Below are 23,177 nucleotides of genomic sequence, written 5' to 3'. Positions count from 1 at the left end.
TCAATTTTTCTTGTGTTATCCCTCACATGTCATGTTAAGAAATTTCTGTCTACACCTTCCATTAATTTTGTTCTCCACGTTTCTTCCTCACCACGGGGATTCCTTGATTCCCAAACACTCTCTCTTTGATTTAGATGCCTCATGACTAGTAGTTTTGCTCTTGTTATGTGAGCTGCTATTGCTGCTCTCTGAAGTTCATCTATACATGGCTTGTTGTTGTCATCATTATCCTGTCTGGGTCTTCTGCTCTTTGGTGGAGGAATGTAGATTACAAGGACCACTATCCTTTTCTCATATACTGTTAGAGTCCCAGTAATGGAGCCTGTGTATCTGTTTGCTCTTTAATCTTCCTGTTCCTCAAACTTCTACTTTTGCTTTCTAAGGGGTGTCGTCTCGCCTTAATGTCTCTGCATCCTTTCTTTCCTTATTACATGGAATCCCCCATGAAATTTGCATCCTAGATATTTTATTTTAGTTTCCACTATTGCAATTATATCAGGTACTTTTTCATTTAATTTTTATTTTATTTCCTCTGCTTTGTTTGTTACTACATCAGAATTTGTGTACAATACAGTGAGTATCTACTTGGATACTCTGTTACCAAAATTCACAGAGCTATTCAGTTTCAACTAATGTGTGCTGCACATGAGAGATGGATGCAGTCCTCCTTGTGATGAGTAATTGTGAGGTGGGAAATGTCCAGTAGTAAGAAGGTAGATGACAGTCAGGAGGGGGGGGGGGGGTATGAGCACATTCGTCATCATAGGAATTCTATCACAAAACTATATGGAATATACTAACAACCTCATATCCTAGCATAAATAGGGTGAAGGAAAAATTATATCCATAAGTTGCTGTCTTTATTGCATATATTAATTGATCCAGGTACAGTTGTAAACATTAGTAACCCACCTAACCTAACTTGGTAAGCCCTAATGGTATGTGTCAGTGGAACCAGGAGAGCCAGGCTTCTTGACCTCTCTCTCTTGAGAAGATCATTCATCACTGTCTCCTGGTTCACTGCCGGCCACCAGTGGGGTCCTAGTTGACTCCCTCGCCGCCAGAGGGCCCGTGGTTCAGACTTCTACCACTGGAGAGTATACTCTAGGGCCCTAGTTGACTTACTCGCCGCCAGTGGGCCTGTGGTTCAGACTTCTACCACTAGAGGGTACTATGGGGACCCCTAGTTGATTCTCGCCGACAGAAGGCCCGGGGTTAACACCGGAACTAGAACCCAAGTGTGGAATAGTCAACCGATCACTTAACAAATACAAAGACAATAATGCCCAGAAAAGCTGCATCATCACACGTTGATGAGCGTTAGGAAAGGACTAGCGAAGACAGTCATTGTACAGAGTTATACCCATGCCCACAATGCCCCTTATTCCCCAAGAGAGACCTGTGAGACCTTCTCTTATCATGCATGCCCTGGGAGGAAAGTCCCATGTTCCCCTTCTCTTGCGTATCTCAGGGCGAACAACTGTTGGAGGTCTTTAGGGACTAGGGGATGTCGAATGTGGCGCCCGAGCCAGCGGACGGGGAGAAGTTTTCACCGAGCTGAGCGTAGCGTTCCTTGCCGTCGCTGTCCCTGATCTTCTTGAAGAAGCTGTCGTTGATGCCATAGAGAGTAGCAGCGGCCTCACACGGCAGAGCTTCCGACTCCCAGGCGCAGGTCAGCGAGTCCTGTGTAATATGCGGCCTCATTATTGTCCTGGCTCTTGTACTCTACTGTCCTGGCTCTTGTACTCTACTGTCCTGGCTCTTGTATTCTACTGTCCTGGCTCTTCTACTGTACTGTCCTGGCTCTTGTACTGTACTGTACTGGCTCTTGTACTCTACTGTCCTGGCTCTTGTATTCTACTGTCCTGGCTCTTGTATTCTACTATTCTGGCTCTTGTATTCTACTATTCTGGCTCTTGTACTCTACTGTCCTGGCTCTTGTATTCTACTATTCTGGCTCTTGTACTCTACTGTTCTGGCTCTTGTACTCTACTGTCCTGGCTCTTGTATTCTACTGTCCTGGCTCTTGTAGTGTACTGTCCTGGCTCTTGTATTCTACTGTCCTGGCTCTTGTAGTGTACTGTCCTGGCTCTTGTATTCTACTGTCCTGGCTCTTGTAGTGTACTGTCCCGGCTCTTGTACTCTACTATTTTGGCTCTTCTACTGTACTGTCCTGGCTCTTGTACTCTACTGTCCTAGCTCTTGTATTCTACTGTACTGGCTGTTGTATTCTACTGTCCTGGCTCTTGTACTCTTCTGTCCTGGCTCTTGTATTCTACTGTCCTGGCTCTTGTACTGTACTGTCCTGGCTCTTGTTACTCTACTGTCCTGGCTCTTGTACTCAACTGTCCTGGCTCTTGTACTCTACTGTCCTGGCTCTGTACTCTACTGTCCTGGCTCTTGTACTCTACTGTCCTGCTCTTGTACTCAACTGTCCTGGCTCTTGTACTCTACTGTCCTGGCTCTTGTACTCTATTGTCCTGGCTCTTGTACTCTTCTGTCCTGGCTCTTGTATTCTACTGTCCTGGCTCTTGTACTCTACTGTCCTGGCTCTTGTACTCTACTGTCCTGGCTCTTGTATTCTACTGTGCTGGCTGTTGTACTCTACTGCCCTAGCTCTTGTATTCTACCGTACTATACTCTACTCTTTTACACATATAATTCGATTATTAAATTGAATTATATGTGTACTTGCTACATGGTCTATTCAGCTTGGCGTCTTTTTCTGATAATTACACTCGTGGGTGTACATGTCACCTGGGTGTACATATCACCTGGGGTGTACATCACCTGGGTGTACACCCTGGTGATATGTACTGGGTGTACATATCACCTGGGTATACATATTACCTGGGTGTACATCACTTAGGTGTACATCACCTGGGTGTACACATCACCTGGGTGTACATATCACCTGGGTGTACATCACCTGGGTGTACATCACCTAGGTGTACATCACCTGGGTGTACACATCACCTGGGTGTACATCACCTAGGTGTCCATCACCTGGGTGTACATATCACCTGGGTGTACATCACCTGGGTGTACATCACCTAGGTGTACACATCACCTGGGTTTACATCACCTGGGTGTACATCACCTAGGTGTACACATCACCTGGGTTTACACCATCTAGGTGTACACATCACCTAGGTGTACATCACCTGGGTGTACATGTCACCTGGGTGTACATCATCTGAGTATACATCACCTGGGTGTACATCACCTGGGTGTACATCAAATGCGTGTACATCACCTGGGGTGTACATTACCTGGGTGTACATCACCTGGGTGTACATCACCTGGGGTGTACATCACCTGGGTGTTCATCACCTGGGGTGTACATCATCTGTGTGTACATCACCTGGGTGTACATCACCTGGGTGTACATGTCACCAGGGTGTACATGTCACCTGGGTGTACATCATCTGGGTGTACATCACCTGGGTGTACATCACCTGGGTGTACATCACCTGCGTGTTCATCACCTGGGTGTACATCACCTGGATGTACATATCACCTGGGTGTACATCACCTGGGTGTACATCACCTGGGTGTACATATCACCTGGGTGTACATCACCTGGCTGTACATCACCTGGTGTACATCACCTGGGTGTACATCACCTGCGTGTTCATCACCTGGGTGTACATCACCTGCGTGTACATCACCTGCGTGTACATCACCTGGGTGTACACATCACCTGGGTGTACATATCATCTACTCACCTGACTAAAGATGGTATATTGAGGGCAGATAAAGCTGAAAGTGAAGGTAGTCTCTTTGGTGAAGTTGGCAGGGTAAAGCTGTTGAAGTGGCAGACACACGTGGAAGATCTGGCAGTCGTTGTCCTGGTCAGCGTAGTATCCGTACACCTGAGGGGAAGGTACTCTTAGTCTGGCAGACACCTCAGTTACCTCTGTATATGTCTGTTATTGTTGTGGCAGACACCTCAGTTACCTCTGTATATGTCTGTTATTGTTGTGGCAGACACCTCAGTTACCTCTGTATATGTCTGTTATTGTTGTGGCAAACACCTCAGTTACCTCTGTATATGTCTGTTATTGTTGTGGCAGACACCTCAGTTACCTCTGTATATGTCTGTTATTGTTGTGACAGACACCTCAGTTACCTCTGTATATGTCTGTTATTGTTGTGGCAAACACCTCAGTTACCTCTGTATATGTCTGTTATTGTTGTGGCAGACACCTCAGTTACCTCTGTATATGTCTGTTATTGTTGTGGCAAACACCTCAGTTACCTCTACATATATTTGCTATTGTTAAGGCAGTACACTAACATAGATGGAATTACAAATAAAGCAAATGAGCTTGGAGAACGGGTACTAGAGGAAAACCCAGACATAATAGCCCTCACAGAAACAAAGCTCTCGAAAACGATAACAAACGCAGTGTTCCCACAGGACTATTATGTTATGAGGAAAGAGAGGGAAGGAAAAGGTGGGGGTGGTGTAGCTCTGCTGGTAAGAAAAGGCTGGGATTTTGAGGAGATGGATATTCAGGGCTGTGAAGGTTTCAGTGACTACATAGCAGGTACCGTAACAAATGGAGGGAAAAAAATTATAGTCGTAGTCATATATAATCCACCACCAAATGACAGAAGACCTAGACAGGAATATGATAGAAACAACATGGCCACCATTAACATAATAGAAAGAGCAGCTTCTGTTGCTAGCAGGAATGGATTTGGACTACTAATTATGGAAGACTTTAACCATGGGAAGATAGATTGGAAGAACAGAGACCCGCATGGAGGACCAGAAACATGGAGAGCTAAGCTGCTGGATGTGGCAACAAGAAACTTTCTAAGCCAGCACATCAAAGAACCAACAAGAATGAGAGGAGAAGATGAACCAGCAATGCTTGATTTGATATTTACCCTAAATGAATGGGATATAAGGGAAGTTAAGATGGAAGCGCCCTTGGGAATGAGTGATCACAGTGTATTGAACTTTGAGTACCTGGTGGAGCTAGGACTTATCTACCCCCAAAAAAGAACTAGGAATCAAAAGGCTGGCATACCGAAAGGGGAATTGTGAACAGATGAGAAGTTTCCTAAGTGAAATACCTTGGGACACAGACCTCAGAGACAAGTCTGTACAGGGTATGATGGACTATGTTACCCAAAAGTGTCAGGAGGCAGTAAACAGGTTCATCCTGGCCCAAAGGGAAAAATCCGAGAAGCAACAGAAGAATCTATGGTATAATAGGGCATGTATGGAAGCGAAGAAACTGAACAAAAGGGCGTGGAGGAACTTCCGGAATAACAGAACACCAGAAAGCAGAGAGAGATACCAGAGAACCAGGAATGAGTACGTCAGGGTGAGAAGAGAAGCAGAGAAAAGTTTTGAAAATGATATAGCAAACATAGCCAAGACCGAACCAAAGCTACTCCACAGTCACATCAGAAGGAAAACAACAGTGAAAGAACAGGTATTGAGACTTCGAACAGGCGAGGACAGGTATACAGAGAATGACAGAGAGGTGTGTGAAGAACTCAACAAGAGGTTCCAGGAGGTCTTCACAATAGAACAAGGTGAGGTCACTGTGCTAGGAGAAAGGGAGGTAAACCAGGCGGCCTTGGAAGAGTTCGAAATTACGAGAGAGGAGGTCAAGAAACACCTGTTGGATCTGGATGTTAGAAAGGCTGTTGGTCCAGATGGGAGTCTTTGACACAGTGCCACACCAGAGACTAGTGCGAAAGCTGGAGATGCAGGCAGGAGTGAAAGGGAAGGTACTCCATTGGAAATGGGAGTACCTAAGTAACAGAAGGCAGCGAGTCACTGTGCGAGGTGAGGTCTCAGACTGGCGAGACGTCACCAGTGGGTCCGGCAGGGTTCAGTCCTTGGACCCATACTGTTTCTTATATATATAAATGATATTTCAGATGGTATAGAAAGATCCTTTCATTCCTCTCATTGTTTGCTGATGATGCAAAAATTATGAAGAGGATTAAGATGGATGAAGACTGTATGAAACTACAAGATGACCAATACAGACTGCATGAATGATCCAACAAATGGCTACTAAAATTCAACCCAAGTAAATGTAAGGTAATGAAACTAGGCAGTGGAAACAGGAGGCCAGACACAGGATACAGAATGGGAGATGAAGTCCTTCATGAAACGGACAGAGAGAAGGATCTAGAAGTTGATATCACACCAACCCTGTCTCCTCAAGCCCACATCAAAAATATAACATCTGCTGCGTACGTGAGGCTGGCTAACATCAAAACTGCCTTCAGGAACCTATGTAATGAATCATTCAGAACCTTGTATACCACATATGTAAGACCAATCCTGGACTATGCGGCCCCAGCATGGAGCCCGTACCTTGTCAAGCACAAGGCGAAGCTTGAAAAAGTCCAAAGGTATGCCACTAGGCTAGTCCCAGAACTAAGAGGCATGAGTTACGAAGAAAGGCTGCGAGAAATGCACCTCACGACACTAGAAGACAGAAGAGTTAGGGGAGACATAATCACTACCTACAAAATTCTCACAGGAATTAACAGGGTAGATAGAGATAAACTGTTTAACACTGGTGGTACGCGAACAAGGGGAAACAGGAGGATACTGAGTACCCAAATGAGCCACAGGGAGGTTAGAAAGAACTTTTTGAGTGTCAGAGTAGTTAACAGATGAGATGCATTAGGCACTGATGTGGTGGAGGCTGACTCTATACACAGTTTGAAATGTAGATATGATAGAGCTCAGTAGGCTCAGAAATCTGAAAACCAGTTGATAGACGGGACCAAGGAACCAGAGTTCAACTCCCGCAAGCACAATTAGGTGAGTTCACACACACACACACACACACACACACACACACACACCTACCCGTCCACTGCAGCTGAAGGTGTCGACAATATTTGTCCTGATAAGGGTAGCATTATCTGGAAGACGAGACTGGAGGCTACCCACAGGCGCAGTCGTTCTCAGCAGCCGGGATCCTGCGGGCGCTGTTCTCAGCAGGTGGCCGATCTGGGCATCTTCCAGGACGGCATTACCACTGGGGAACACCTGGGGTAGCGTCTGGGGTCGAAACCCAAGCTGGATGGGGTTGGCTTGGGCACCAGCGAACACTGTCACAGAAAACGTCAATACAAGTCAGTGGATAACTTTGACTTCTGAACACTTTTATATCCTCGGCCAGTTATACCCGACTGCCCTTCCCCTATTTCCCCTCGTTAATCCCCAGAGACTCTGATATTCCCCTTCGTTAAGCCCCAGGGACTCTGATATTCCCTTTCGTTAAAATCATGGCGCTTTGATAATTTGGGCCCCTAATATTATATTGACACTACTCACCGTGGAGGATGGTGAAAATGCTCACCATGGAGGATGGTGACAATACTCACCATGGAGGATGGTGACAATACTCACCATGGAGGATGGTGACAATACTCACCATGGAGGATGGTGACAATACTCACCATGGAGGATGGTGACAATACTCACCATAGAGGATGGTGACAATACTCACCATGGAGGATGGTGACATTACTCACCATAGAGGATGGTGACAATACTCACCATAGAGGATGGTGACAATACTCACCATGGAGGATGGTGACAATACTCACCATAGAGGATGGTGACAATACTCACCATAGAGGATGGTGACAATGCTCACCATAGAGGATGGTGACAATACTCACCATGGAGGATGGTGACAATACTCACCATGGAGGATGGTGACAATACTCACCATGGAGGATGGTGAAAATACTCACCATAGAGGATGGTGACAATACTCACCATGGAGGATGGTGACAATACTCACCATGGAGGATGGTGACAATACTCACCATAGAGGATGGTGACAATACTCACCATAGAGGATGGTGACAATACTCACCATGGAGGATGGTGACAATACTCACCATAGAGGATGGTGACAATACTCACCATAGAGGATGGTGACAATACTCACCATGGAGGATGGTGACAATACTCACCATAGAGGATGGTGACAATACTCACCATAGAGGATGGTGACAATACTCACCATAGAGGATGGTGACAATACTCACCATAGAGGATGGTGACAATGCTCACCATAGAGGATGGTGACAATACTCACCATGGAGGATGGTGACAATACTCACCATAGAGGATGGTGACAATACTCACCATAGAGGATGGTGACAATACTCACCATAGAGGATGGTGACAATGCTCACCATGGAGGATGGTGACAATACTCACCATGGAGGATTGTGACAATACTCACCATAGAGGATGGTGACAATACTCACCATAGAGGATGGTGACAATGCTCACCATGGAGGATGGTGACAATACTCACCATAGAGGATGGTGACAATACTCACCATAGAGGATGGTGACAATACTCACCATAGAGGATGGTGACAATGCTCACCATGGAGGATGGTGACAATACTCACCATAGAGGATGGTGACAATACTCACCATGGAGGATGGTGACAATACTCACCATGGAGGATTGTGACAATACTCACCATAGAGGATGGTGACAATACTCACCATAGAGGATGGTGACAATGCTCACCATAGAGGATGGTGACAATGCTCACCATGGAGGATGGTGACAATACTCACCAAGGAGGATGGTGATAGCCAGCATCATGGTGAAGATCTGGTCACTAGGTTACCTCTCAACAAACCTGTAAACATGACAACGTTGAATAATTAAGTGTTTCAAGATAATTGTTGACTCATGTTATCATATTAATGTTGTAATATAACCTTCAGTTGACTTCAGTTATCATGCACACTATTAGTCACAGTACCGGGGTTGAGGAACCAATAAATCGACCTACACATGAAATGAAAATGACGACTTTTGGTTCTGTTCTGGACCCTTATGATGAGAACATTTTGGTCTGTTCTGGACCTTTATTATGAGATCATTTTGGTCTGTTCTGGACCCTTATCATAAGAACATTTTGGTCTGTTCTGGCCCTTTATTATGAGAACATTTTGGTCTGTTCTGGACCCTTATCATAAGAACATTTTGGTCTGTTCTGGACCCTTATCATAAGAACATTTTGGTCTGTTCTGAACCTTTATTATGAGATCATTTTGGTCTGTTCTGGACCCTTATGATGAGAACATTTTGGTCTGTTCTGGACCCTTGTGATGAGAACATTTTGGTCTGTTCTGGCCCTTTATTATGAGAACATTTTGGTCTGTTCTGGACCCTTATCATAAGAACATTTTGGTCTGTTCTGGACCCTTATCATAAGAACATTTTGGTCTGTTCTGAACCTTTATTATGAGATCATTTTGGTCTGTTCTGGACCCTTATGATGAGAACATTTTGGTCTGTTCTGGACCCTTGTGATGAGAACATTTTGTTCTGTTCTGGACCTTAATTATAAGAACATTTTGTTTGTCCTGGACCCTAATTATAAGAACATAAGAAATCAAACCTGAAACCACCCACCCTGTTTCCTAGTCAGTATTTATCAATTTCTTTCCTGAAGCTAAATTTCTCAAATTTATATCTATTCCTTCTTATTCTTGTGTGGTGATATATTTAATACCCGATTATTATGAGAAAATCTTTGCAGCAGGACGGGGATGGGAGCAGCGTCCTGGGTGACCCCAGACGCGCACCGTGACCCCCTGCACCACGATATGTTAATAAGACCACTACGGGTTCTCCATAGCCCGTGCTACTTGGAACTTTTTGTTCCAGGTAGCGAATCTTAAACAACAACAACAACACGATATGTTAATTGTTACACAACCTGGTGTCCGCCAGGATCCACTAGCAGGCGCCGAGCTGGAATATGAGCTAAGTTTTACATATAACACTCATAATGTTATATGTGTGGTAATGGTAATGGTTGTAGGTAATGGAGTGTCCCAAACGCTTCCGTCAGATACACAGATAAATCACAATACCGTGATATTCTATTTGCCATATTTCAAACATCTTTTCATTGATTTTTTGGCATTACATTCCTACTAATCATGATCCCTTCTGCGGATCATTTTTCCTCTCAGACTTCACATTTTCATCACTATCCAGCTGATTTCCAGTGACTGTCATCATAACCTGGCCACAGAACTCTACATTCGTCGGCATTAAACAGCATTTGTCAATCTTACGACTATTTAAAATGCCCACTAAATAGTCCTGAAGTAATTTTCAGTCTTCTCCTAAATAGATTTCCCGCCCAATTTTTGTATCGTCTGGAAGTTTGCAGATACCGCTGCTCGAGCCTAAATCTCAATCGTTTATGTATATATATATATATATATATATATATATATATGCGAACAAGCCTGAATGGTCCCCAGGACATATGCAACTGAAAACTCACACCCCAGAAGTGACTCGAACCCATACTCCCAGAAGCAACGCAACTGGTATGTACAAGACGCCTTAATCCACTTGACCATCACGACCGGACAAAATGAGGTGATAGCCGAGGCTATATGAACCACCCCACCGCCGGCACTCGGATAGTTATCTTGGGCATAGCATTTTACCAAATCACCTCATTCTTTGGGGCACACGTGAGGAACACAAATGCGAACAAGCCTGAATGGTCCCCAGGACATATGCAACTGAAAACTCACACCCCAGAAGTGACTCGAACCCATACTCCCAGAAGCAACGCAACTGGTATGTACAAGACGCCTTAATCCACTTGACCATCACGACCGGACAAAATGAGGTGATAGCCGAGGCTATATGAACCACCCCACCGCCGGCACTCGGATAGTTATCTTGGGCATAGCATTTTACCAAATCACCTCATTCTTTGGGGCACACGTGAGGAACACAAATGCGAACAAGCCTGAATGGTCCCCAGGACATATGCAACTGAAAACTCACACCCCAGAAGTGACTCGAACCCATACTCCCAGAAGCAACGCAACTGGTATGTACAAGACGCCTTAATCCACTTGACCATCACGACCGGACAAAATGAGGTGATAGCCGAGGCTATATGAACCACCCCACCGCCGGCACTCGGATAGTTATCTTGGGCATAGCATTTTACCAAATCACCTCATTCTTTGGGGCACACGTGAGGAACACAAATGCGAACAAGCCTGAATGGTCCAATTTTTGTGTTCCTCACGTGTGCCCCAAAGAATGAGGTGATTTGGTAAAATGCTATGCCCAAGATAACTATCCGAGTGCCGGCGGTGGGGTGGTTCATATAGCCTCGGCTATCACCTCATTTTGTCCGGTCGTGATGGTCAAGTGGATTAAGGCGTCTTGTACATACCAGTTGCGTTGCTTCTGGGAGTATGGGTTCGAGTCACTTCTGGGGTGTGAGTTTTCAGTTGCATATGTCCTGGGGACCATTCAGGCTTGTTCGCATTTGTGTTCCTCACGTGTGCCCCAAAGAATGAGGTGATTTGGTAAAATGCTATGCCCAAGATAACTATCCGAGTGCCGGCGGTGGGGTGGTTCATATAGCCTCGGCTATCACCTCATTTTGTCCGGTCGTGATGGTCAAGTGGATTAAGGCGTCTTGTACATACCAGTTGCGTTGCTTCTGGGAGTATGGGTTCGAGTCACTTCTGGGGTGTGAGTTTTCAGTTGCATATGTCCTGGGGACCATTCAGGCTTGTTCGCATTTGTGTTCCTCACGTGTGCCCCAAAGAATGAGGTGATTTGGTAAAATGCTATGCCCAAGATAACTATCCGAGTGCCGGCGGTGGGGTGGTTCATATAGCCTCGGCTATCACCTCATTTTGTCCGGTCGTGATGGTCAAGTGGATTAAGGCGTCTTGTACATACCAGTTGCGTTGCTTCTGGGAGTATGGGTTCGAGTCACTTCTGGGGTGTGAGTTTTCAGTTATATATATATATATATATATATATATATATATATATATATATATATATATATATATATATATATATATATATATATATATATATATATATATATATATTATTAAATATGACCGAAAAAGTAAGATTAATAATTCTAACACGAATTTTCTCAATCTTTCGTACATTACGCTTCACTGTTGGAGGTAAATCAAAAATCACTTCTCCAAAATTCATTTTTATTTCTAGTCTGACGCGACACGGGCGCGTTTCGTAAAACTTATTACATTTTCAAAGACTTCACAAATACACAACTGATTAGAACTTACGTCTCTCTGATATTATATCTACATTTGAGTGAGGTGGGAAGGGTGATGTGGCATTAACACAAGACAGAACAGGAGGGGATATTAATAGGGTATTAAAAGTATCAACACAAGACAGAACAGAAACAATGGGTATTGAATAGAAGTGTTTGTAGAAAGCCTATTGGTCCATATTTCTTGATGCTTCTATATTGGAGCGGAGTCTTGAGGTGGGTAGAATATAGTTGTGCAATAATTGGCTGTTGATTGCTGGTGCTGACTTCTTGATGTGTAGTGCCTCGCAAACGTCAAGCCGCCTGCTATCGCTGTATCTATCGATGATTTCTGTGTTGTTTACTAGGATTTCTCTGGCGATGGTTTGGTTATCTCTTCCCATAACCAATCTTCCCGTAAATTTGTTCCAGACATGTGCGCCTGTCAGTCATCCCTGTGGTTCCACTGTGACAGATCCGGTGTTGTTCGGAAATATACTGAGTTTGCACTCCTCAGCCGTGAGCTCCGGTATTCATCTTCCTCCTACTCACCTTACTTGTAAGCCCCTTCTTCAATCTCGCTCCTTAGACTACGCACTCACCTATAATGATCTCTTCACTTTTCCGGCAGTCCAGTCTGCCATGTTCCTGTGCAATTCTAATGTGGCGGGCTGAGACGGTATTCACTATGAGATGCTCTGTCATTTCCCTCCGTGCACCTCGGGCAGTATTTCCTGCACAACAATAACCGTATTCGGGAGACGACATTGGTCCCCGAAGAATGGCTCGTGACGGGTTTTCTTAACCCTTAGAAACCTCGATACTCAAGGGACTTTCCCTGAGGATTTTCGTCATAATTGCCCAGAGATGTTGTGTTTACAAACTCTTTGAACGTAGGGTTAATGAACACCTCACGAGGCCCCTGGAACGTAATCGCTCCTTCTCCCTATCACCAAGTTGGCTTTGACAAGTGTGGCAGCACGGCGGATATCTTTGTGGACTCTACATTCGTCCTTCCTAACTCAGGTCACATTTGCTAAAAGATAAGAGTCTTTAACTAACACTGAGAGAGGCAAGAGTCAGCAGCAACAAAGCCAGAACTCATATTGAACATGTTGTGTACGAGAGACGACTAAGCAAGAGGCGTCCATGGAGAGCAGAGGCAACAAAGATCATTTGGAAGACTTCCAAGTAATAGGATGATTGAAGTTCCTAACATGACGGAACACGTTTTTGTGTAATTTGAATAATTCATCAGGAGTAGGAAAGTTTCAGTGAAAGTTCAGTAAAAGTAATTAAACAGAAGTAGCCCTGGAGCCAAGGCGAGAGAATGACTAGTGAAGAGGAGAATGTTAGAAGCAAGAAAATGAGATGGGTGGGTCCCGAAGGAAGGAGGTGGCAACACTTCTCTTGAGGGCTCATCATTGGGGCCCTGTATTGAACAGTGAACACTGGTATTGAACAGTGAACACTGTATTGAACAGTGAACACTGTATTGAACAGTAAACACTGTATTGAACTGTGAACACTGTATTGAATTGTGAACACTGTATTGAACAGTGAACACTGTATTGAACAGTGAACACTGTATTGAACAGTGAACACTGTATTGAACAGTGAACACTGGTATTGAACAGTGAACACTGTATTGAACAGTGAACACTGTATTGAACTGTGAACACTGTATTGAATTGTGAACACTGTATTGAACAGTGAACACTGTATTGAACAGTGAACACTGGTATTGAACAGTGAACACTGTATTGAACAGTGAACACTGTATTGAACAGTGAACATTGTATTGAACTGTGAACACTGTATTGAACAGTGAACACTGTATTGAACTGTGAACACTGTATTGAACTATGAACACTGTATTGAACAGTGAACACTGTATTGAACAGTGAGCACTGTATTGAACAGTGAACACTGTATTGAACAGTGAACACTGTATTGAACAGTGAACACTGTATTGAACAGTGAACACTGTATTGAACAGTGAACACTGTATTGAACAGTGAACACTATATTGAACAGGGAACATTGTATTGAACAAGTGAATACTATTGAACAAGTGAACACTGTATTGAACAACTGAACACTGTGTTAAACAAATGAACACTGTATTGAACAACTAAACACTGAATTAAACAAGTTAAAATCAACCATGTGAGCACAAAAAGGAAAATACAACTGATGAACATTGAAAAGATGAACACAACATTGAACAAGTGAACATTAGATGCGAAGCACATGAACATTAGGCACTAAATCGGTGAAAACTATATATTGAACTGGTCATCATCGAGCATTAAATAGGTGAACAAAACAACCCATAAAACTGGTGGATCCACATGGCTTCCTACTCTCTGCGACCTTAATGCTGCGTTTGCTATTTGTGCCAGCAGGACCCAGCTCTTGGACCCCGCCTTGCCTCTCAAACCCTCGGTTCGCTAAGGTACTGACTCCTGACCTATTTTTCTTCTACCTTATCTGCCGCATATTTCTCGCACACATTCCGAGGAAGCAGCTGCCTACCTCCGAGGTACCCATTAACTGCTTAGGAGAACAGGAAAATTAGGTGAAAGAATCTCCTGCCCGTTTGTTTCTGCCTCGAACTGGGGATAAAACACGGGCTTTGGGACTACGATCCAGGAGCGTAGTCCACTCGGCTGCGAAGACCTGTTATATATTAATACCTAAACGGGGTTGTGTATTAGCTCTTGGGTCCCGCCTGTCAACCAAGAGTCACGTGGTGTAGGAAGTTCCTCACCCCCTGGGTTCTGGCATCTATGGGATCCGTGTTTATGGTCATGTTTCTCTACTGAAGAAGTTCCCGCCAATACAACAACGACAGAGTTGGGTTGATGGTTCTCTTCTGTGTTCCTTGTCCTCAGAGTTCTTGGTGTTCTGTGTCTAGATGTACTCACCTAACAGTGCTCGCCTCTCTCTGCTTGTTGGGGTTGAACTGCAGCTCTTGGGTCAGCGGGAAGTATGATGATGTTCCATGTGTAAGAACTCAATACCTCATATAAGGAAGAGTTCGTTAGCGAGCCTCAAGGTGTTGTTGACCACATGGGTCAACTACACCTCTAGCAAGTGTACTTGTAGGGTGTGGCTGTCTACCTTATGAGCGAGGGTGTACGTCTTGAAGGGTGTGGCGGTAGAGTTAACACCCTGAGTGTAGCAGAGACTGGAGGGTGAACTACTTACGGTAGAGTTAACACCCTGAGTGTAGCAGAGACTGGAGGGTGAACTACTTACGGTAGAGTTAACACCCTGGGTGTAGCAGAGACTGGAGGGTAAACCCTGGGTGTAGCAGCAACAGCAGGTGAAGGAGCGACTTCTGGAGAGCTGATGGTTGACTGTGAGAGACCCAGAGCTTCCCAGGTTATATATACCAGGGGCGAGAGGGGCTCCAGTGTCTTGACCCATCACCACCACCCCTCCCCATCACCACCAACCCTCCTCATCACCACCACCCCTCCCCATCACCACAACCCCTCCCCATCACCACATCCCCTCCCCATTACCACCACCCCTCCCCATCACCACTACCCCTCCCCATCACCATCACCACTCCCCATCACCACCACCCCTCCTCATCACCACCACCCCTCCCCATCACCACATCCCCTCCCCATCACCACAACCCCTCCCCATCACCACCACCCCTCCCCATCACCACCACCCCTCCCCATTACCACCACTCCTCCCATCACCACCACCCCTCCCCATCACCACAACCCCTCCCCATCACCACATCCCCTCCCCATTACCACCACCCCTCCCCATCACCACTACCCCTCCCCATCACCATCACCACTCCCCATCACCACATCCCCTCCCCATCATCCCTCCCCATTACCACCACTCCTCCCATCACCACAAGCCCTCCCCATCACCACCACCATCTCTCACGTGACCACCTCCCCTAACCATCACCACCACCCCTCCCCATCACCACCATCCCTCCCCATCACCACCACCCCTCCTCATCACCACCACCCCTCCCCATCACCACCATACCACCCCATCACCACAATCCCTCCCCATCACCACCATCCCTCCCAATCACCACCACCCCTCCTCATCACCACCACCCCTCCCCATCACCACCACCCCTCCCCATCACTACCACCCCTCCTCATCACCACCACCCCTCCCCATCACCACAACCCCTTCCCATCACCACCACCCCTCCCCATCACCACAACCCGTCACCATCACCCTTGGAGGGTATTACCTCCTCCAGGTAGGGTCAGTATGACCCTTGGAGGGTATTACCTCCTCCAGGTAGGGTCAGTATGACCCTTGGAGGATATTACCTCTCCCATGTAGGGTCAAGATGACCCCTGGAGAATATTACGTAGCTCTCCCATGTTGTCTCATAGTGACCCTGTAGGATATTACCCTCTCACATGTTGTCTCATGGTGCCCTGTAGGATATTACCCTCTCACATGTTGTCTCATGGTGACCTGTAGGATATTACCCTCTCCCATGTTGTCTCATGGTGACCTGTAGGATATTACCCTCTCCCATGTTGTCTCATGGTGCCCTGTAGGATATTACCCTCTCACATGTTGTCTCATGGTGACCTGTAGGATATTACCCTCTCCCATGTTGTCTCATGGTGCCCTGTAGGATATTACCCTCTCACATGTTGTCTCATGGTGACCTGTAGGATATTACCCTGTCCCATGTTGTCTCATGGTGACCTGTAGGATATTACCCTCTCACATGTTGTCTCATGGTGACCTGTAGGATATTACCCTCTCACATGTTGTCTCATGGTGACCTGTAGGATATTACCCTCTCACATGTTGTCTCATGGTGACCTGTAGGATATTACCCTCTCACATGTTGTCTCATGGTGACCTGTAGGATATTACCCTCTCACATGTTGTCTCATGGTGCCCTGTAGGATATTACCCTCTCACATGTTGTCTCATGGTGCCCTGTAGGATATTACCCTCTCACATGTTGTCTCATGGTGCCCTGTAGGATATTACCCTCTCACATGTTGTCTCATGGTGACCTGTAGGATATTACCCTCTCACATGTTGTCTCATGGTGCCCTGTAGGATATTACCCTCTCACATGTTGTCTCATGGTGACCTGTAGGATATTACCCTCTCACATGTTGTCTCATGGTGACCTGTAGGATATTACCCTCTCACATGTTGTCTCATGGTGCCCTGTAGGATATTACCCTCTCACATGTTGTCTCATGGTGACCTGTAGGATATTACCCTCTCACATGTTGTCTCATGGTGACCTGTAGGATATTACCCTCTCACATGTTGTCTCATGGTGACCTGTAGGATATTACCCTCTCACATGTTGTCTCATGGTGACCTGTAGGATATTACCCTCTCACATGTTGTCTCATGGTGACCTGTAGGATATTACCCTCTCACATGTTGTCTCATGGTGCCCTGTAGGATATTACCCTCTCACATGTTGTCTCATGGTGACCTGTAGGATATTACCCTCTCACATGTTGTCTCATGGTGCCCTGTAGGATATTACCCTCTCACATGTTGTCTCATGGTGACCTGTAGGATATTACCCTCTCACATGTTGTCTCATGGTGACCTGTAGGATATTACCCTCTCACATGTTATCTCATGGTGCCCTGTAGGATATTACCCTCTCACATGTTGTCTCATGGTGACCTGTAGGATATTACCCTCTCACATGTTGTCTCATGGTGACCTGTAGGATATTACCCTCTCACATGTTGTCTCATGGTGACCTGTAGGATATTACCCTCTCACATGTTGTCTCATGGTGACCTGTAGGATATTACCCTCTCACATGTTGTCTCATGGTGACCTGTAGGATATTACCCTCTCACATGTTGTCTCATGGTGCCCTGTAGGATATTACCCTCTCACATGTTGTCTCATGGTGACCTGTAGGATATTACCCTCTCACATGTTGTCTCATGGTGCCCTGTAGGATATTACCCTCTCACATGTTGTCTCATGGTGCCCTGTAGGATATTACCCTCTCACATGTTGTCTCATGGTGACCTGTAGGATATTACCCTCTCACATGTTGTCTCATGGTGACCTGTAGGATATTACCCTCTCACATGTTGTCTCATGGTGACCTGTAGGATATTACCCTCTCACATGTTGTCTCATGGTGCCCTGTAGGATATTACCCTCTCACATGTTGTCTCATGGTGACCTGTAGGATATTACCCTCTCACATGTTGTCTCATGGTGACCTGTAGGATATTACCCTCTCACATGTTGTCTCATGGTGACCTGTAGGATATTACCCTCTCACATGTTGTCTCATGGTGACCTGTAGGATATTACCCTCTCACATGTTGTCTCATGGTGACCTGTAGGATATTACCCTCTCACATGTTGTCTCATGGTGACCTGTAGGATATTACCCTCTCACATGTTGTCTCATGGTGCCCTGTAGGATATTACCCTCTCACATGTTGTCTCATGGTGACCTGTAGGATATTACCCTCTCACATGTTGTCTCATGGTGACCTGTAGGATATTACCCTCTCACATGTTGTCTCATGGTGCCCTGTAGGATATTACCCTCTCACATGTTGTCTCATGGTGACCTGTAGGATATTACCCTCTCACATGTTGTCTCATGGTGACCTGTAGGATATTACCCTCTCACATGTTGTCTCATGGTGACCTGTAGGATATTACCCTCTCACATGTTGTCTCATGGTGACCTGTAGGATATTACCCTCTCACATGTTGTCTCATGGTGACCTGTAGGATATTACCCTCTCACATGTTGTCTCATGGTGACCTGTAGGATATTACCCTCTCACATGTTGTCTCATGGTGCCCTGTAGGATATTACCCTCTCACATGTTGTCTCATGGTGACCTGTAGGATATTACCCTCTCACATGTTGTCTCATGGTGACCTGTAGGATATTACCCTCTCACATGTTGTCTCATGGTGACCTGTAGGATATTACCCTCTCACATGTTGTCTCATGGTGCCCTGTAGGATATTACCCTCTCACATGTTGTCTCATGGTGCCCTGTAGGATATTACCCTCTCACATGTTGTCTCATGGTGACCTGTAGGATATTACCCTCTCACATGTTGTCTCATGGTGCCCTGTAGGATATTACCCTCTCACATGTTGTCTCATGGTGCCCTGTAGGATATTACCCTCTCACATGTTGTCTCATGGTGACCTGTAGGATATTACCCTCTCACATGTTGTCTCATGGTGCCCTGTAGGATATTACCCTCTCACATGTTGTCTCATGGTGCCCTGTAGGATATTACCCTCTCACATGTTGTCTCATGGTGACCTGTAGGATATTACCCTCTCACATGATCTGTGAAGAATGTAGCTCATTATAATGTTTTATTATGGGTATGACCATTGTGTAGTGGTGATGGTGGATATATTACTGGTAGTGGGCGCTGCAAGAACACAAGGGAATCATTCTCCTGACAAATAATAATTTTAGCTTCAGGAAGGTTACATTTTGTACCAGTATAAGTGTAGAGGTCCAGCCTTGTATTGAGGAAGTCCTTGTATGGTATTACCAGCTTCTCCACCACATATTTATGACTCATTGTTGATAAAGTTCTCATTCCTGCATATTTATACAAGTTTGACTCTTGTGAGCTTCGATATGACGAGAAGATATGAGAGATGGAGCATTAATTATAATAATAATTATAATCTTATCAGATGACAATAATTACAATAATTGATATTATCATTATTAATAATAATATTATTCGTTATGATAATAATACTGAGTGTAGTTTGTGTACCTTCATAATGGTGGCACCTCTGATGGGTTGGTTCAGTACTTGGACGGGTGACCATGTACACAACGTCCCTCTTGGCTAGGAGGACCTTGACACCATAATTATACCGTTACGACCGGCGATTATCCTGGAGTGATTTGACCTTAACAAGGGTCAAACATGCTGCTTGATCCAGTCCTGTGACTGACCTTAACAAGGGTCAAACAACCTGCTTGATCCGGTCCTGTGACTGACCTTAACAAGGGTCAAACATCCTGCTTGATCCGGTCCTGTGACTGACCTTAACAAGGGTCAAACATGCTGCTTGATCCGGTCCTGTGACTGACCTTAACAAGGGTCAAACATCCTGCTTGATCCGGTCCTTTGACTGACCTTAACAAGGGTCAAACATCCTGCTTAATCCGGTCCTGTGACTGACCTTAACAAGGGTCAAACATGCAACTTGATCCGGTCCTGTGACTGACCTTAACAAGGGTCAAACAACCTGCTTGATCCGGTCCTGTGACTGACCTTAACAAGGGTCAAACATGCCGCTTGATCCGGTCCTGTGACTGACCTTAACAAGGGTCAAAGACCAAGACAACATTACTCAGGTCCACTCAGCAGACCAAGACAACATTACTCAGGTCCACTCAGCAGACCAAGACATCATTACTCAGGACCACTCAGCAGACCAAGACATCATTACTCAGGACCACTCGGCAGACCAAGACATCATTACTCAGGTCCACTCAGCAGACCAAGACATCATTACTCAGGTCCACTCAGCAGACCAAGACATCATTACTCAGGTCCACTCAGCAGACCAAAACATCATTACTCAGGACCACTCAGCAGATCAAGACATCATTACTCAGGACCACTCAGCAGACCAAGACATCATTACTCAGGACCACTCAGCAGACCAAGACATCATTACTCAGGACCACTCAGCAGACCAAGACATCATTACTCAGGACCACTCAGCAGACCAAGACATCATTACTCAGGACCACTCAGCAGACCAAGACATCATTACTCAGGACCACTCGGCAGACCAAGACATCATTACTCAGGTCCACTCAGCAGACCAAGACATCATTACTCAGGTCCACTCAGCAGACCAAGACATCATTACTCAGGTCCACTCAGCAGACCAAAACATCATTACTCAGGACCACTCAGCAGATCAAGACATCATTACTCAGGTCCACTCAGCAGACCAAGACATCATTACTCAGGTCCACTCAGCAGACCAAAACATCATTACTCAGGTCCACTCAGCAGACCAAGACATCATTACTCAGGTCCACTCAGCAGACCAAGACATCATTACTCAGGTCCACTCAGCAGACCAAAACATCATTACTCAGGACCACTCAGCAGACCAAGACAAATCGTTCATTGACAAAAGTTGTATTGTCACTCATGAAGTACTCATCAATGTTTACACTTGAGTGCCACCATTATAGACACTTACCTGAGCAACGATAGCTCAAGACCACTTGGCAGCCTCCTGCTGTGGTCGAGGTTTTGGTCAAAGTGGGAATGCTCGCGTCCGTTATCTAGAACAGCATTGTTGTATAACATTATTGCTAAGTCACTTCTCTCCTGCTTCATATAAATATTTTGTCGAGTTTTGACATTGTCAACTTGACATTCGTCGTGCCTGGACCCGTATATTTGCCGTTGTTCTTTCATCTGGTCGTTGAGCCTACCCATGACATGCGGCTTCTGGGGAGGGGGAGAGCAGCGCACTTGGGGAGGATAAGGAGAAAACGAAGGGTTCAGTGTATTTATGTTCCATCATCATTTTGATTGACGCTGACAAGTGAGCTCATTCCTCTGGAGACTAACCATTTGCATCCTGCGGTGATCGACACATATCACTGACTGGTTCTCATTCCTAAGCAAATTTAAGACATATTGGTGTTACCTCCAATGAACATGCTGACGTCCATGCTAAGGAAGAAATTCTTGCCTGTCATATGTCCTGTCAAGAGATTCCTTATACAGGGGTCCTTATAATGCTCAAGAGGAGACTCTGGGAGAGAGTAAAGCCCTTGCGGGTCCTTGTTGGTGTCAATCATGGAATTAACTGGAGACTTGCTAGAATGTTTTATGTATCATTTATGAGCTCTGTGATTGACTACAATGCTCTACATCTCACACTGTATACAGACAAAGAGCTGAAATCTCTTGAAACCTTGCAAAATAAAGCTATGCGTCTCATCCTTGGGGCTCCAAAGTCCACGAGAATAGTTAATTTGAGAGCAGAGTTAAAATTACCTACCAATAAGTGAGAGAATTTTGTCTATTAGCACAGTTTTCGGCGTGAAGGCATTGAGTAGATCTCGGCAACACATGAAGTTTCAAGCTAAACTTTCTAATATGCTGCACTCACCTGAGGTCTATAGAAGAAGAACGAAATCTGATAATGTATTTTGGTTCTACAAGGTAGCCAACTCCATCAAAATATTAAATATGTATCCAACTCAATTAATGATTAATCAACCAATTACTCCATGGGATAACTGGAATCTATCAGTTGATTTTGTAAATGCGCCCAAGAAAGATAGTGTGCACTCGACATTATACAGTTAACACTGTGCAGCATCACTGAGAGTACTCAGAGTATGGGTAACGATGTTTATCAGTGCTATACCGACGGCTCTGTAGAAGAAGATGGACGATGTACCGGATGTGCATGTAACATATTTGAACAATCTTCTCTCGTACATACAGCAATGAAGCGCGTCAATGACTGGGCAAGTACAACTCAAGCCGAACTTGCAGGCATATATATACCTTGCCACCGAATTTTTAAATGACAAAGGCAGTGGACTTATATACTGTGACTCGCAGAGTGCACTCATGGCATTGATCGCACATAGTAGTGACACCCAGAAAATAGTCAGTGATATTTGAATGAATGTTTCAGCTGCTAAAGAAAACAGATTTGAAATTAAATTCCTATGGATACCATCACATGTTGGCATGACACTGTTGATATGCTTGCAAAGACAGTCTGTAGAAAACCAGTGGTAGAAATTGATATGGGTGTTTCAATAGCAGTGACAAACAGAATACTTAAACAAATATCTAATGAAGATCTCACCAACCTAACAAATTCACACAGACCTGAAAGTTGTAGCATTAAATATTATGATAGATATCGTGAGGAGACATTCACATATGGGACTACTAGAATAAGAACCCGGCAATGTGATGTTATAGTGGCCAGAATACGCCTGGGATATAGACGTATCTGGCAGCTTTCTCAAAACCCAAATGTCGAGTAC

At 45.1% G+C, this 23,177-nt stretch overlaps 2 protein-coding genes across 2 annotated transcripts; one reads left to right on the top strand and one right to left on the bottom strand.

Moving 5' to 3' along the window:
• Window positions 1-846: 846 nt before the first annotated feature.
• LOC138349980 (uncharacterized) lies at window positions 847-15,463 on the bottom strand. The gene is made up of 5 exons (XM_069299983.1): window positions 15,370-15,463; window positions 8,603-8,667; window positions 6,857-7,101; window positions 3,729-3,875; window positions 847-1,683 (listed from the first exon to the last, which is right to left on the bottom strand). Exons 2-5 carry the CDS (start codon window positions 8,628-8,630, stop codon window positions 1,501-1,503), a joined length of 603 nt encoding a protein of 200 aa, XP_069156084.1. The 5' UTR covers window positions 8,631-8,667; window positions 15,370-15,463; the 3' UTR covers window positions 847-1,500.
• Window positions 13,255-21,332, top strand: LOC138349963 (uncharacterized). The gene is made up of 2 exons (XM_069299967.1): window positions 13,255-13,296; window positions 20,490-21,332. Exons 1-2 carry the CDS (start codon window positions 13,255-13,257, stop codon window positions 21,330-21,332), a joined length of 885 nt encoding a protein of 294 aa, XP_069156068.1.
• The last annotated feature ends 1,845 nt before the right edge of the window (window positions 21,333-23,177 follow it).

The sequence above is a fragment of the Procambarus clarkii genome, chromosome 43 (assembly GCF_040958095.1).
Source record: "Procambarus clarkii isolate CNS0578487 chromosome 43, FALCON_Pclarkii_2.0, whole genome shotgun sequence".
Lineage (NCBI taxonomy): Eukaryota > Metazoa > Arthropoda > Malacostraca > Decapoda > Cambaridae > Procambarus > Procambarus clarkii.
The sequence above is the reverse complement of the archived record's forward strand: the minus strand, read 5'-3'. Positions and strand labels throughout refer to the sequence as shown.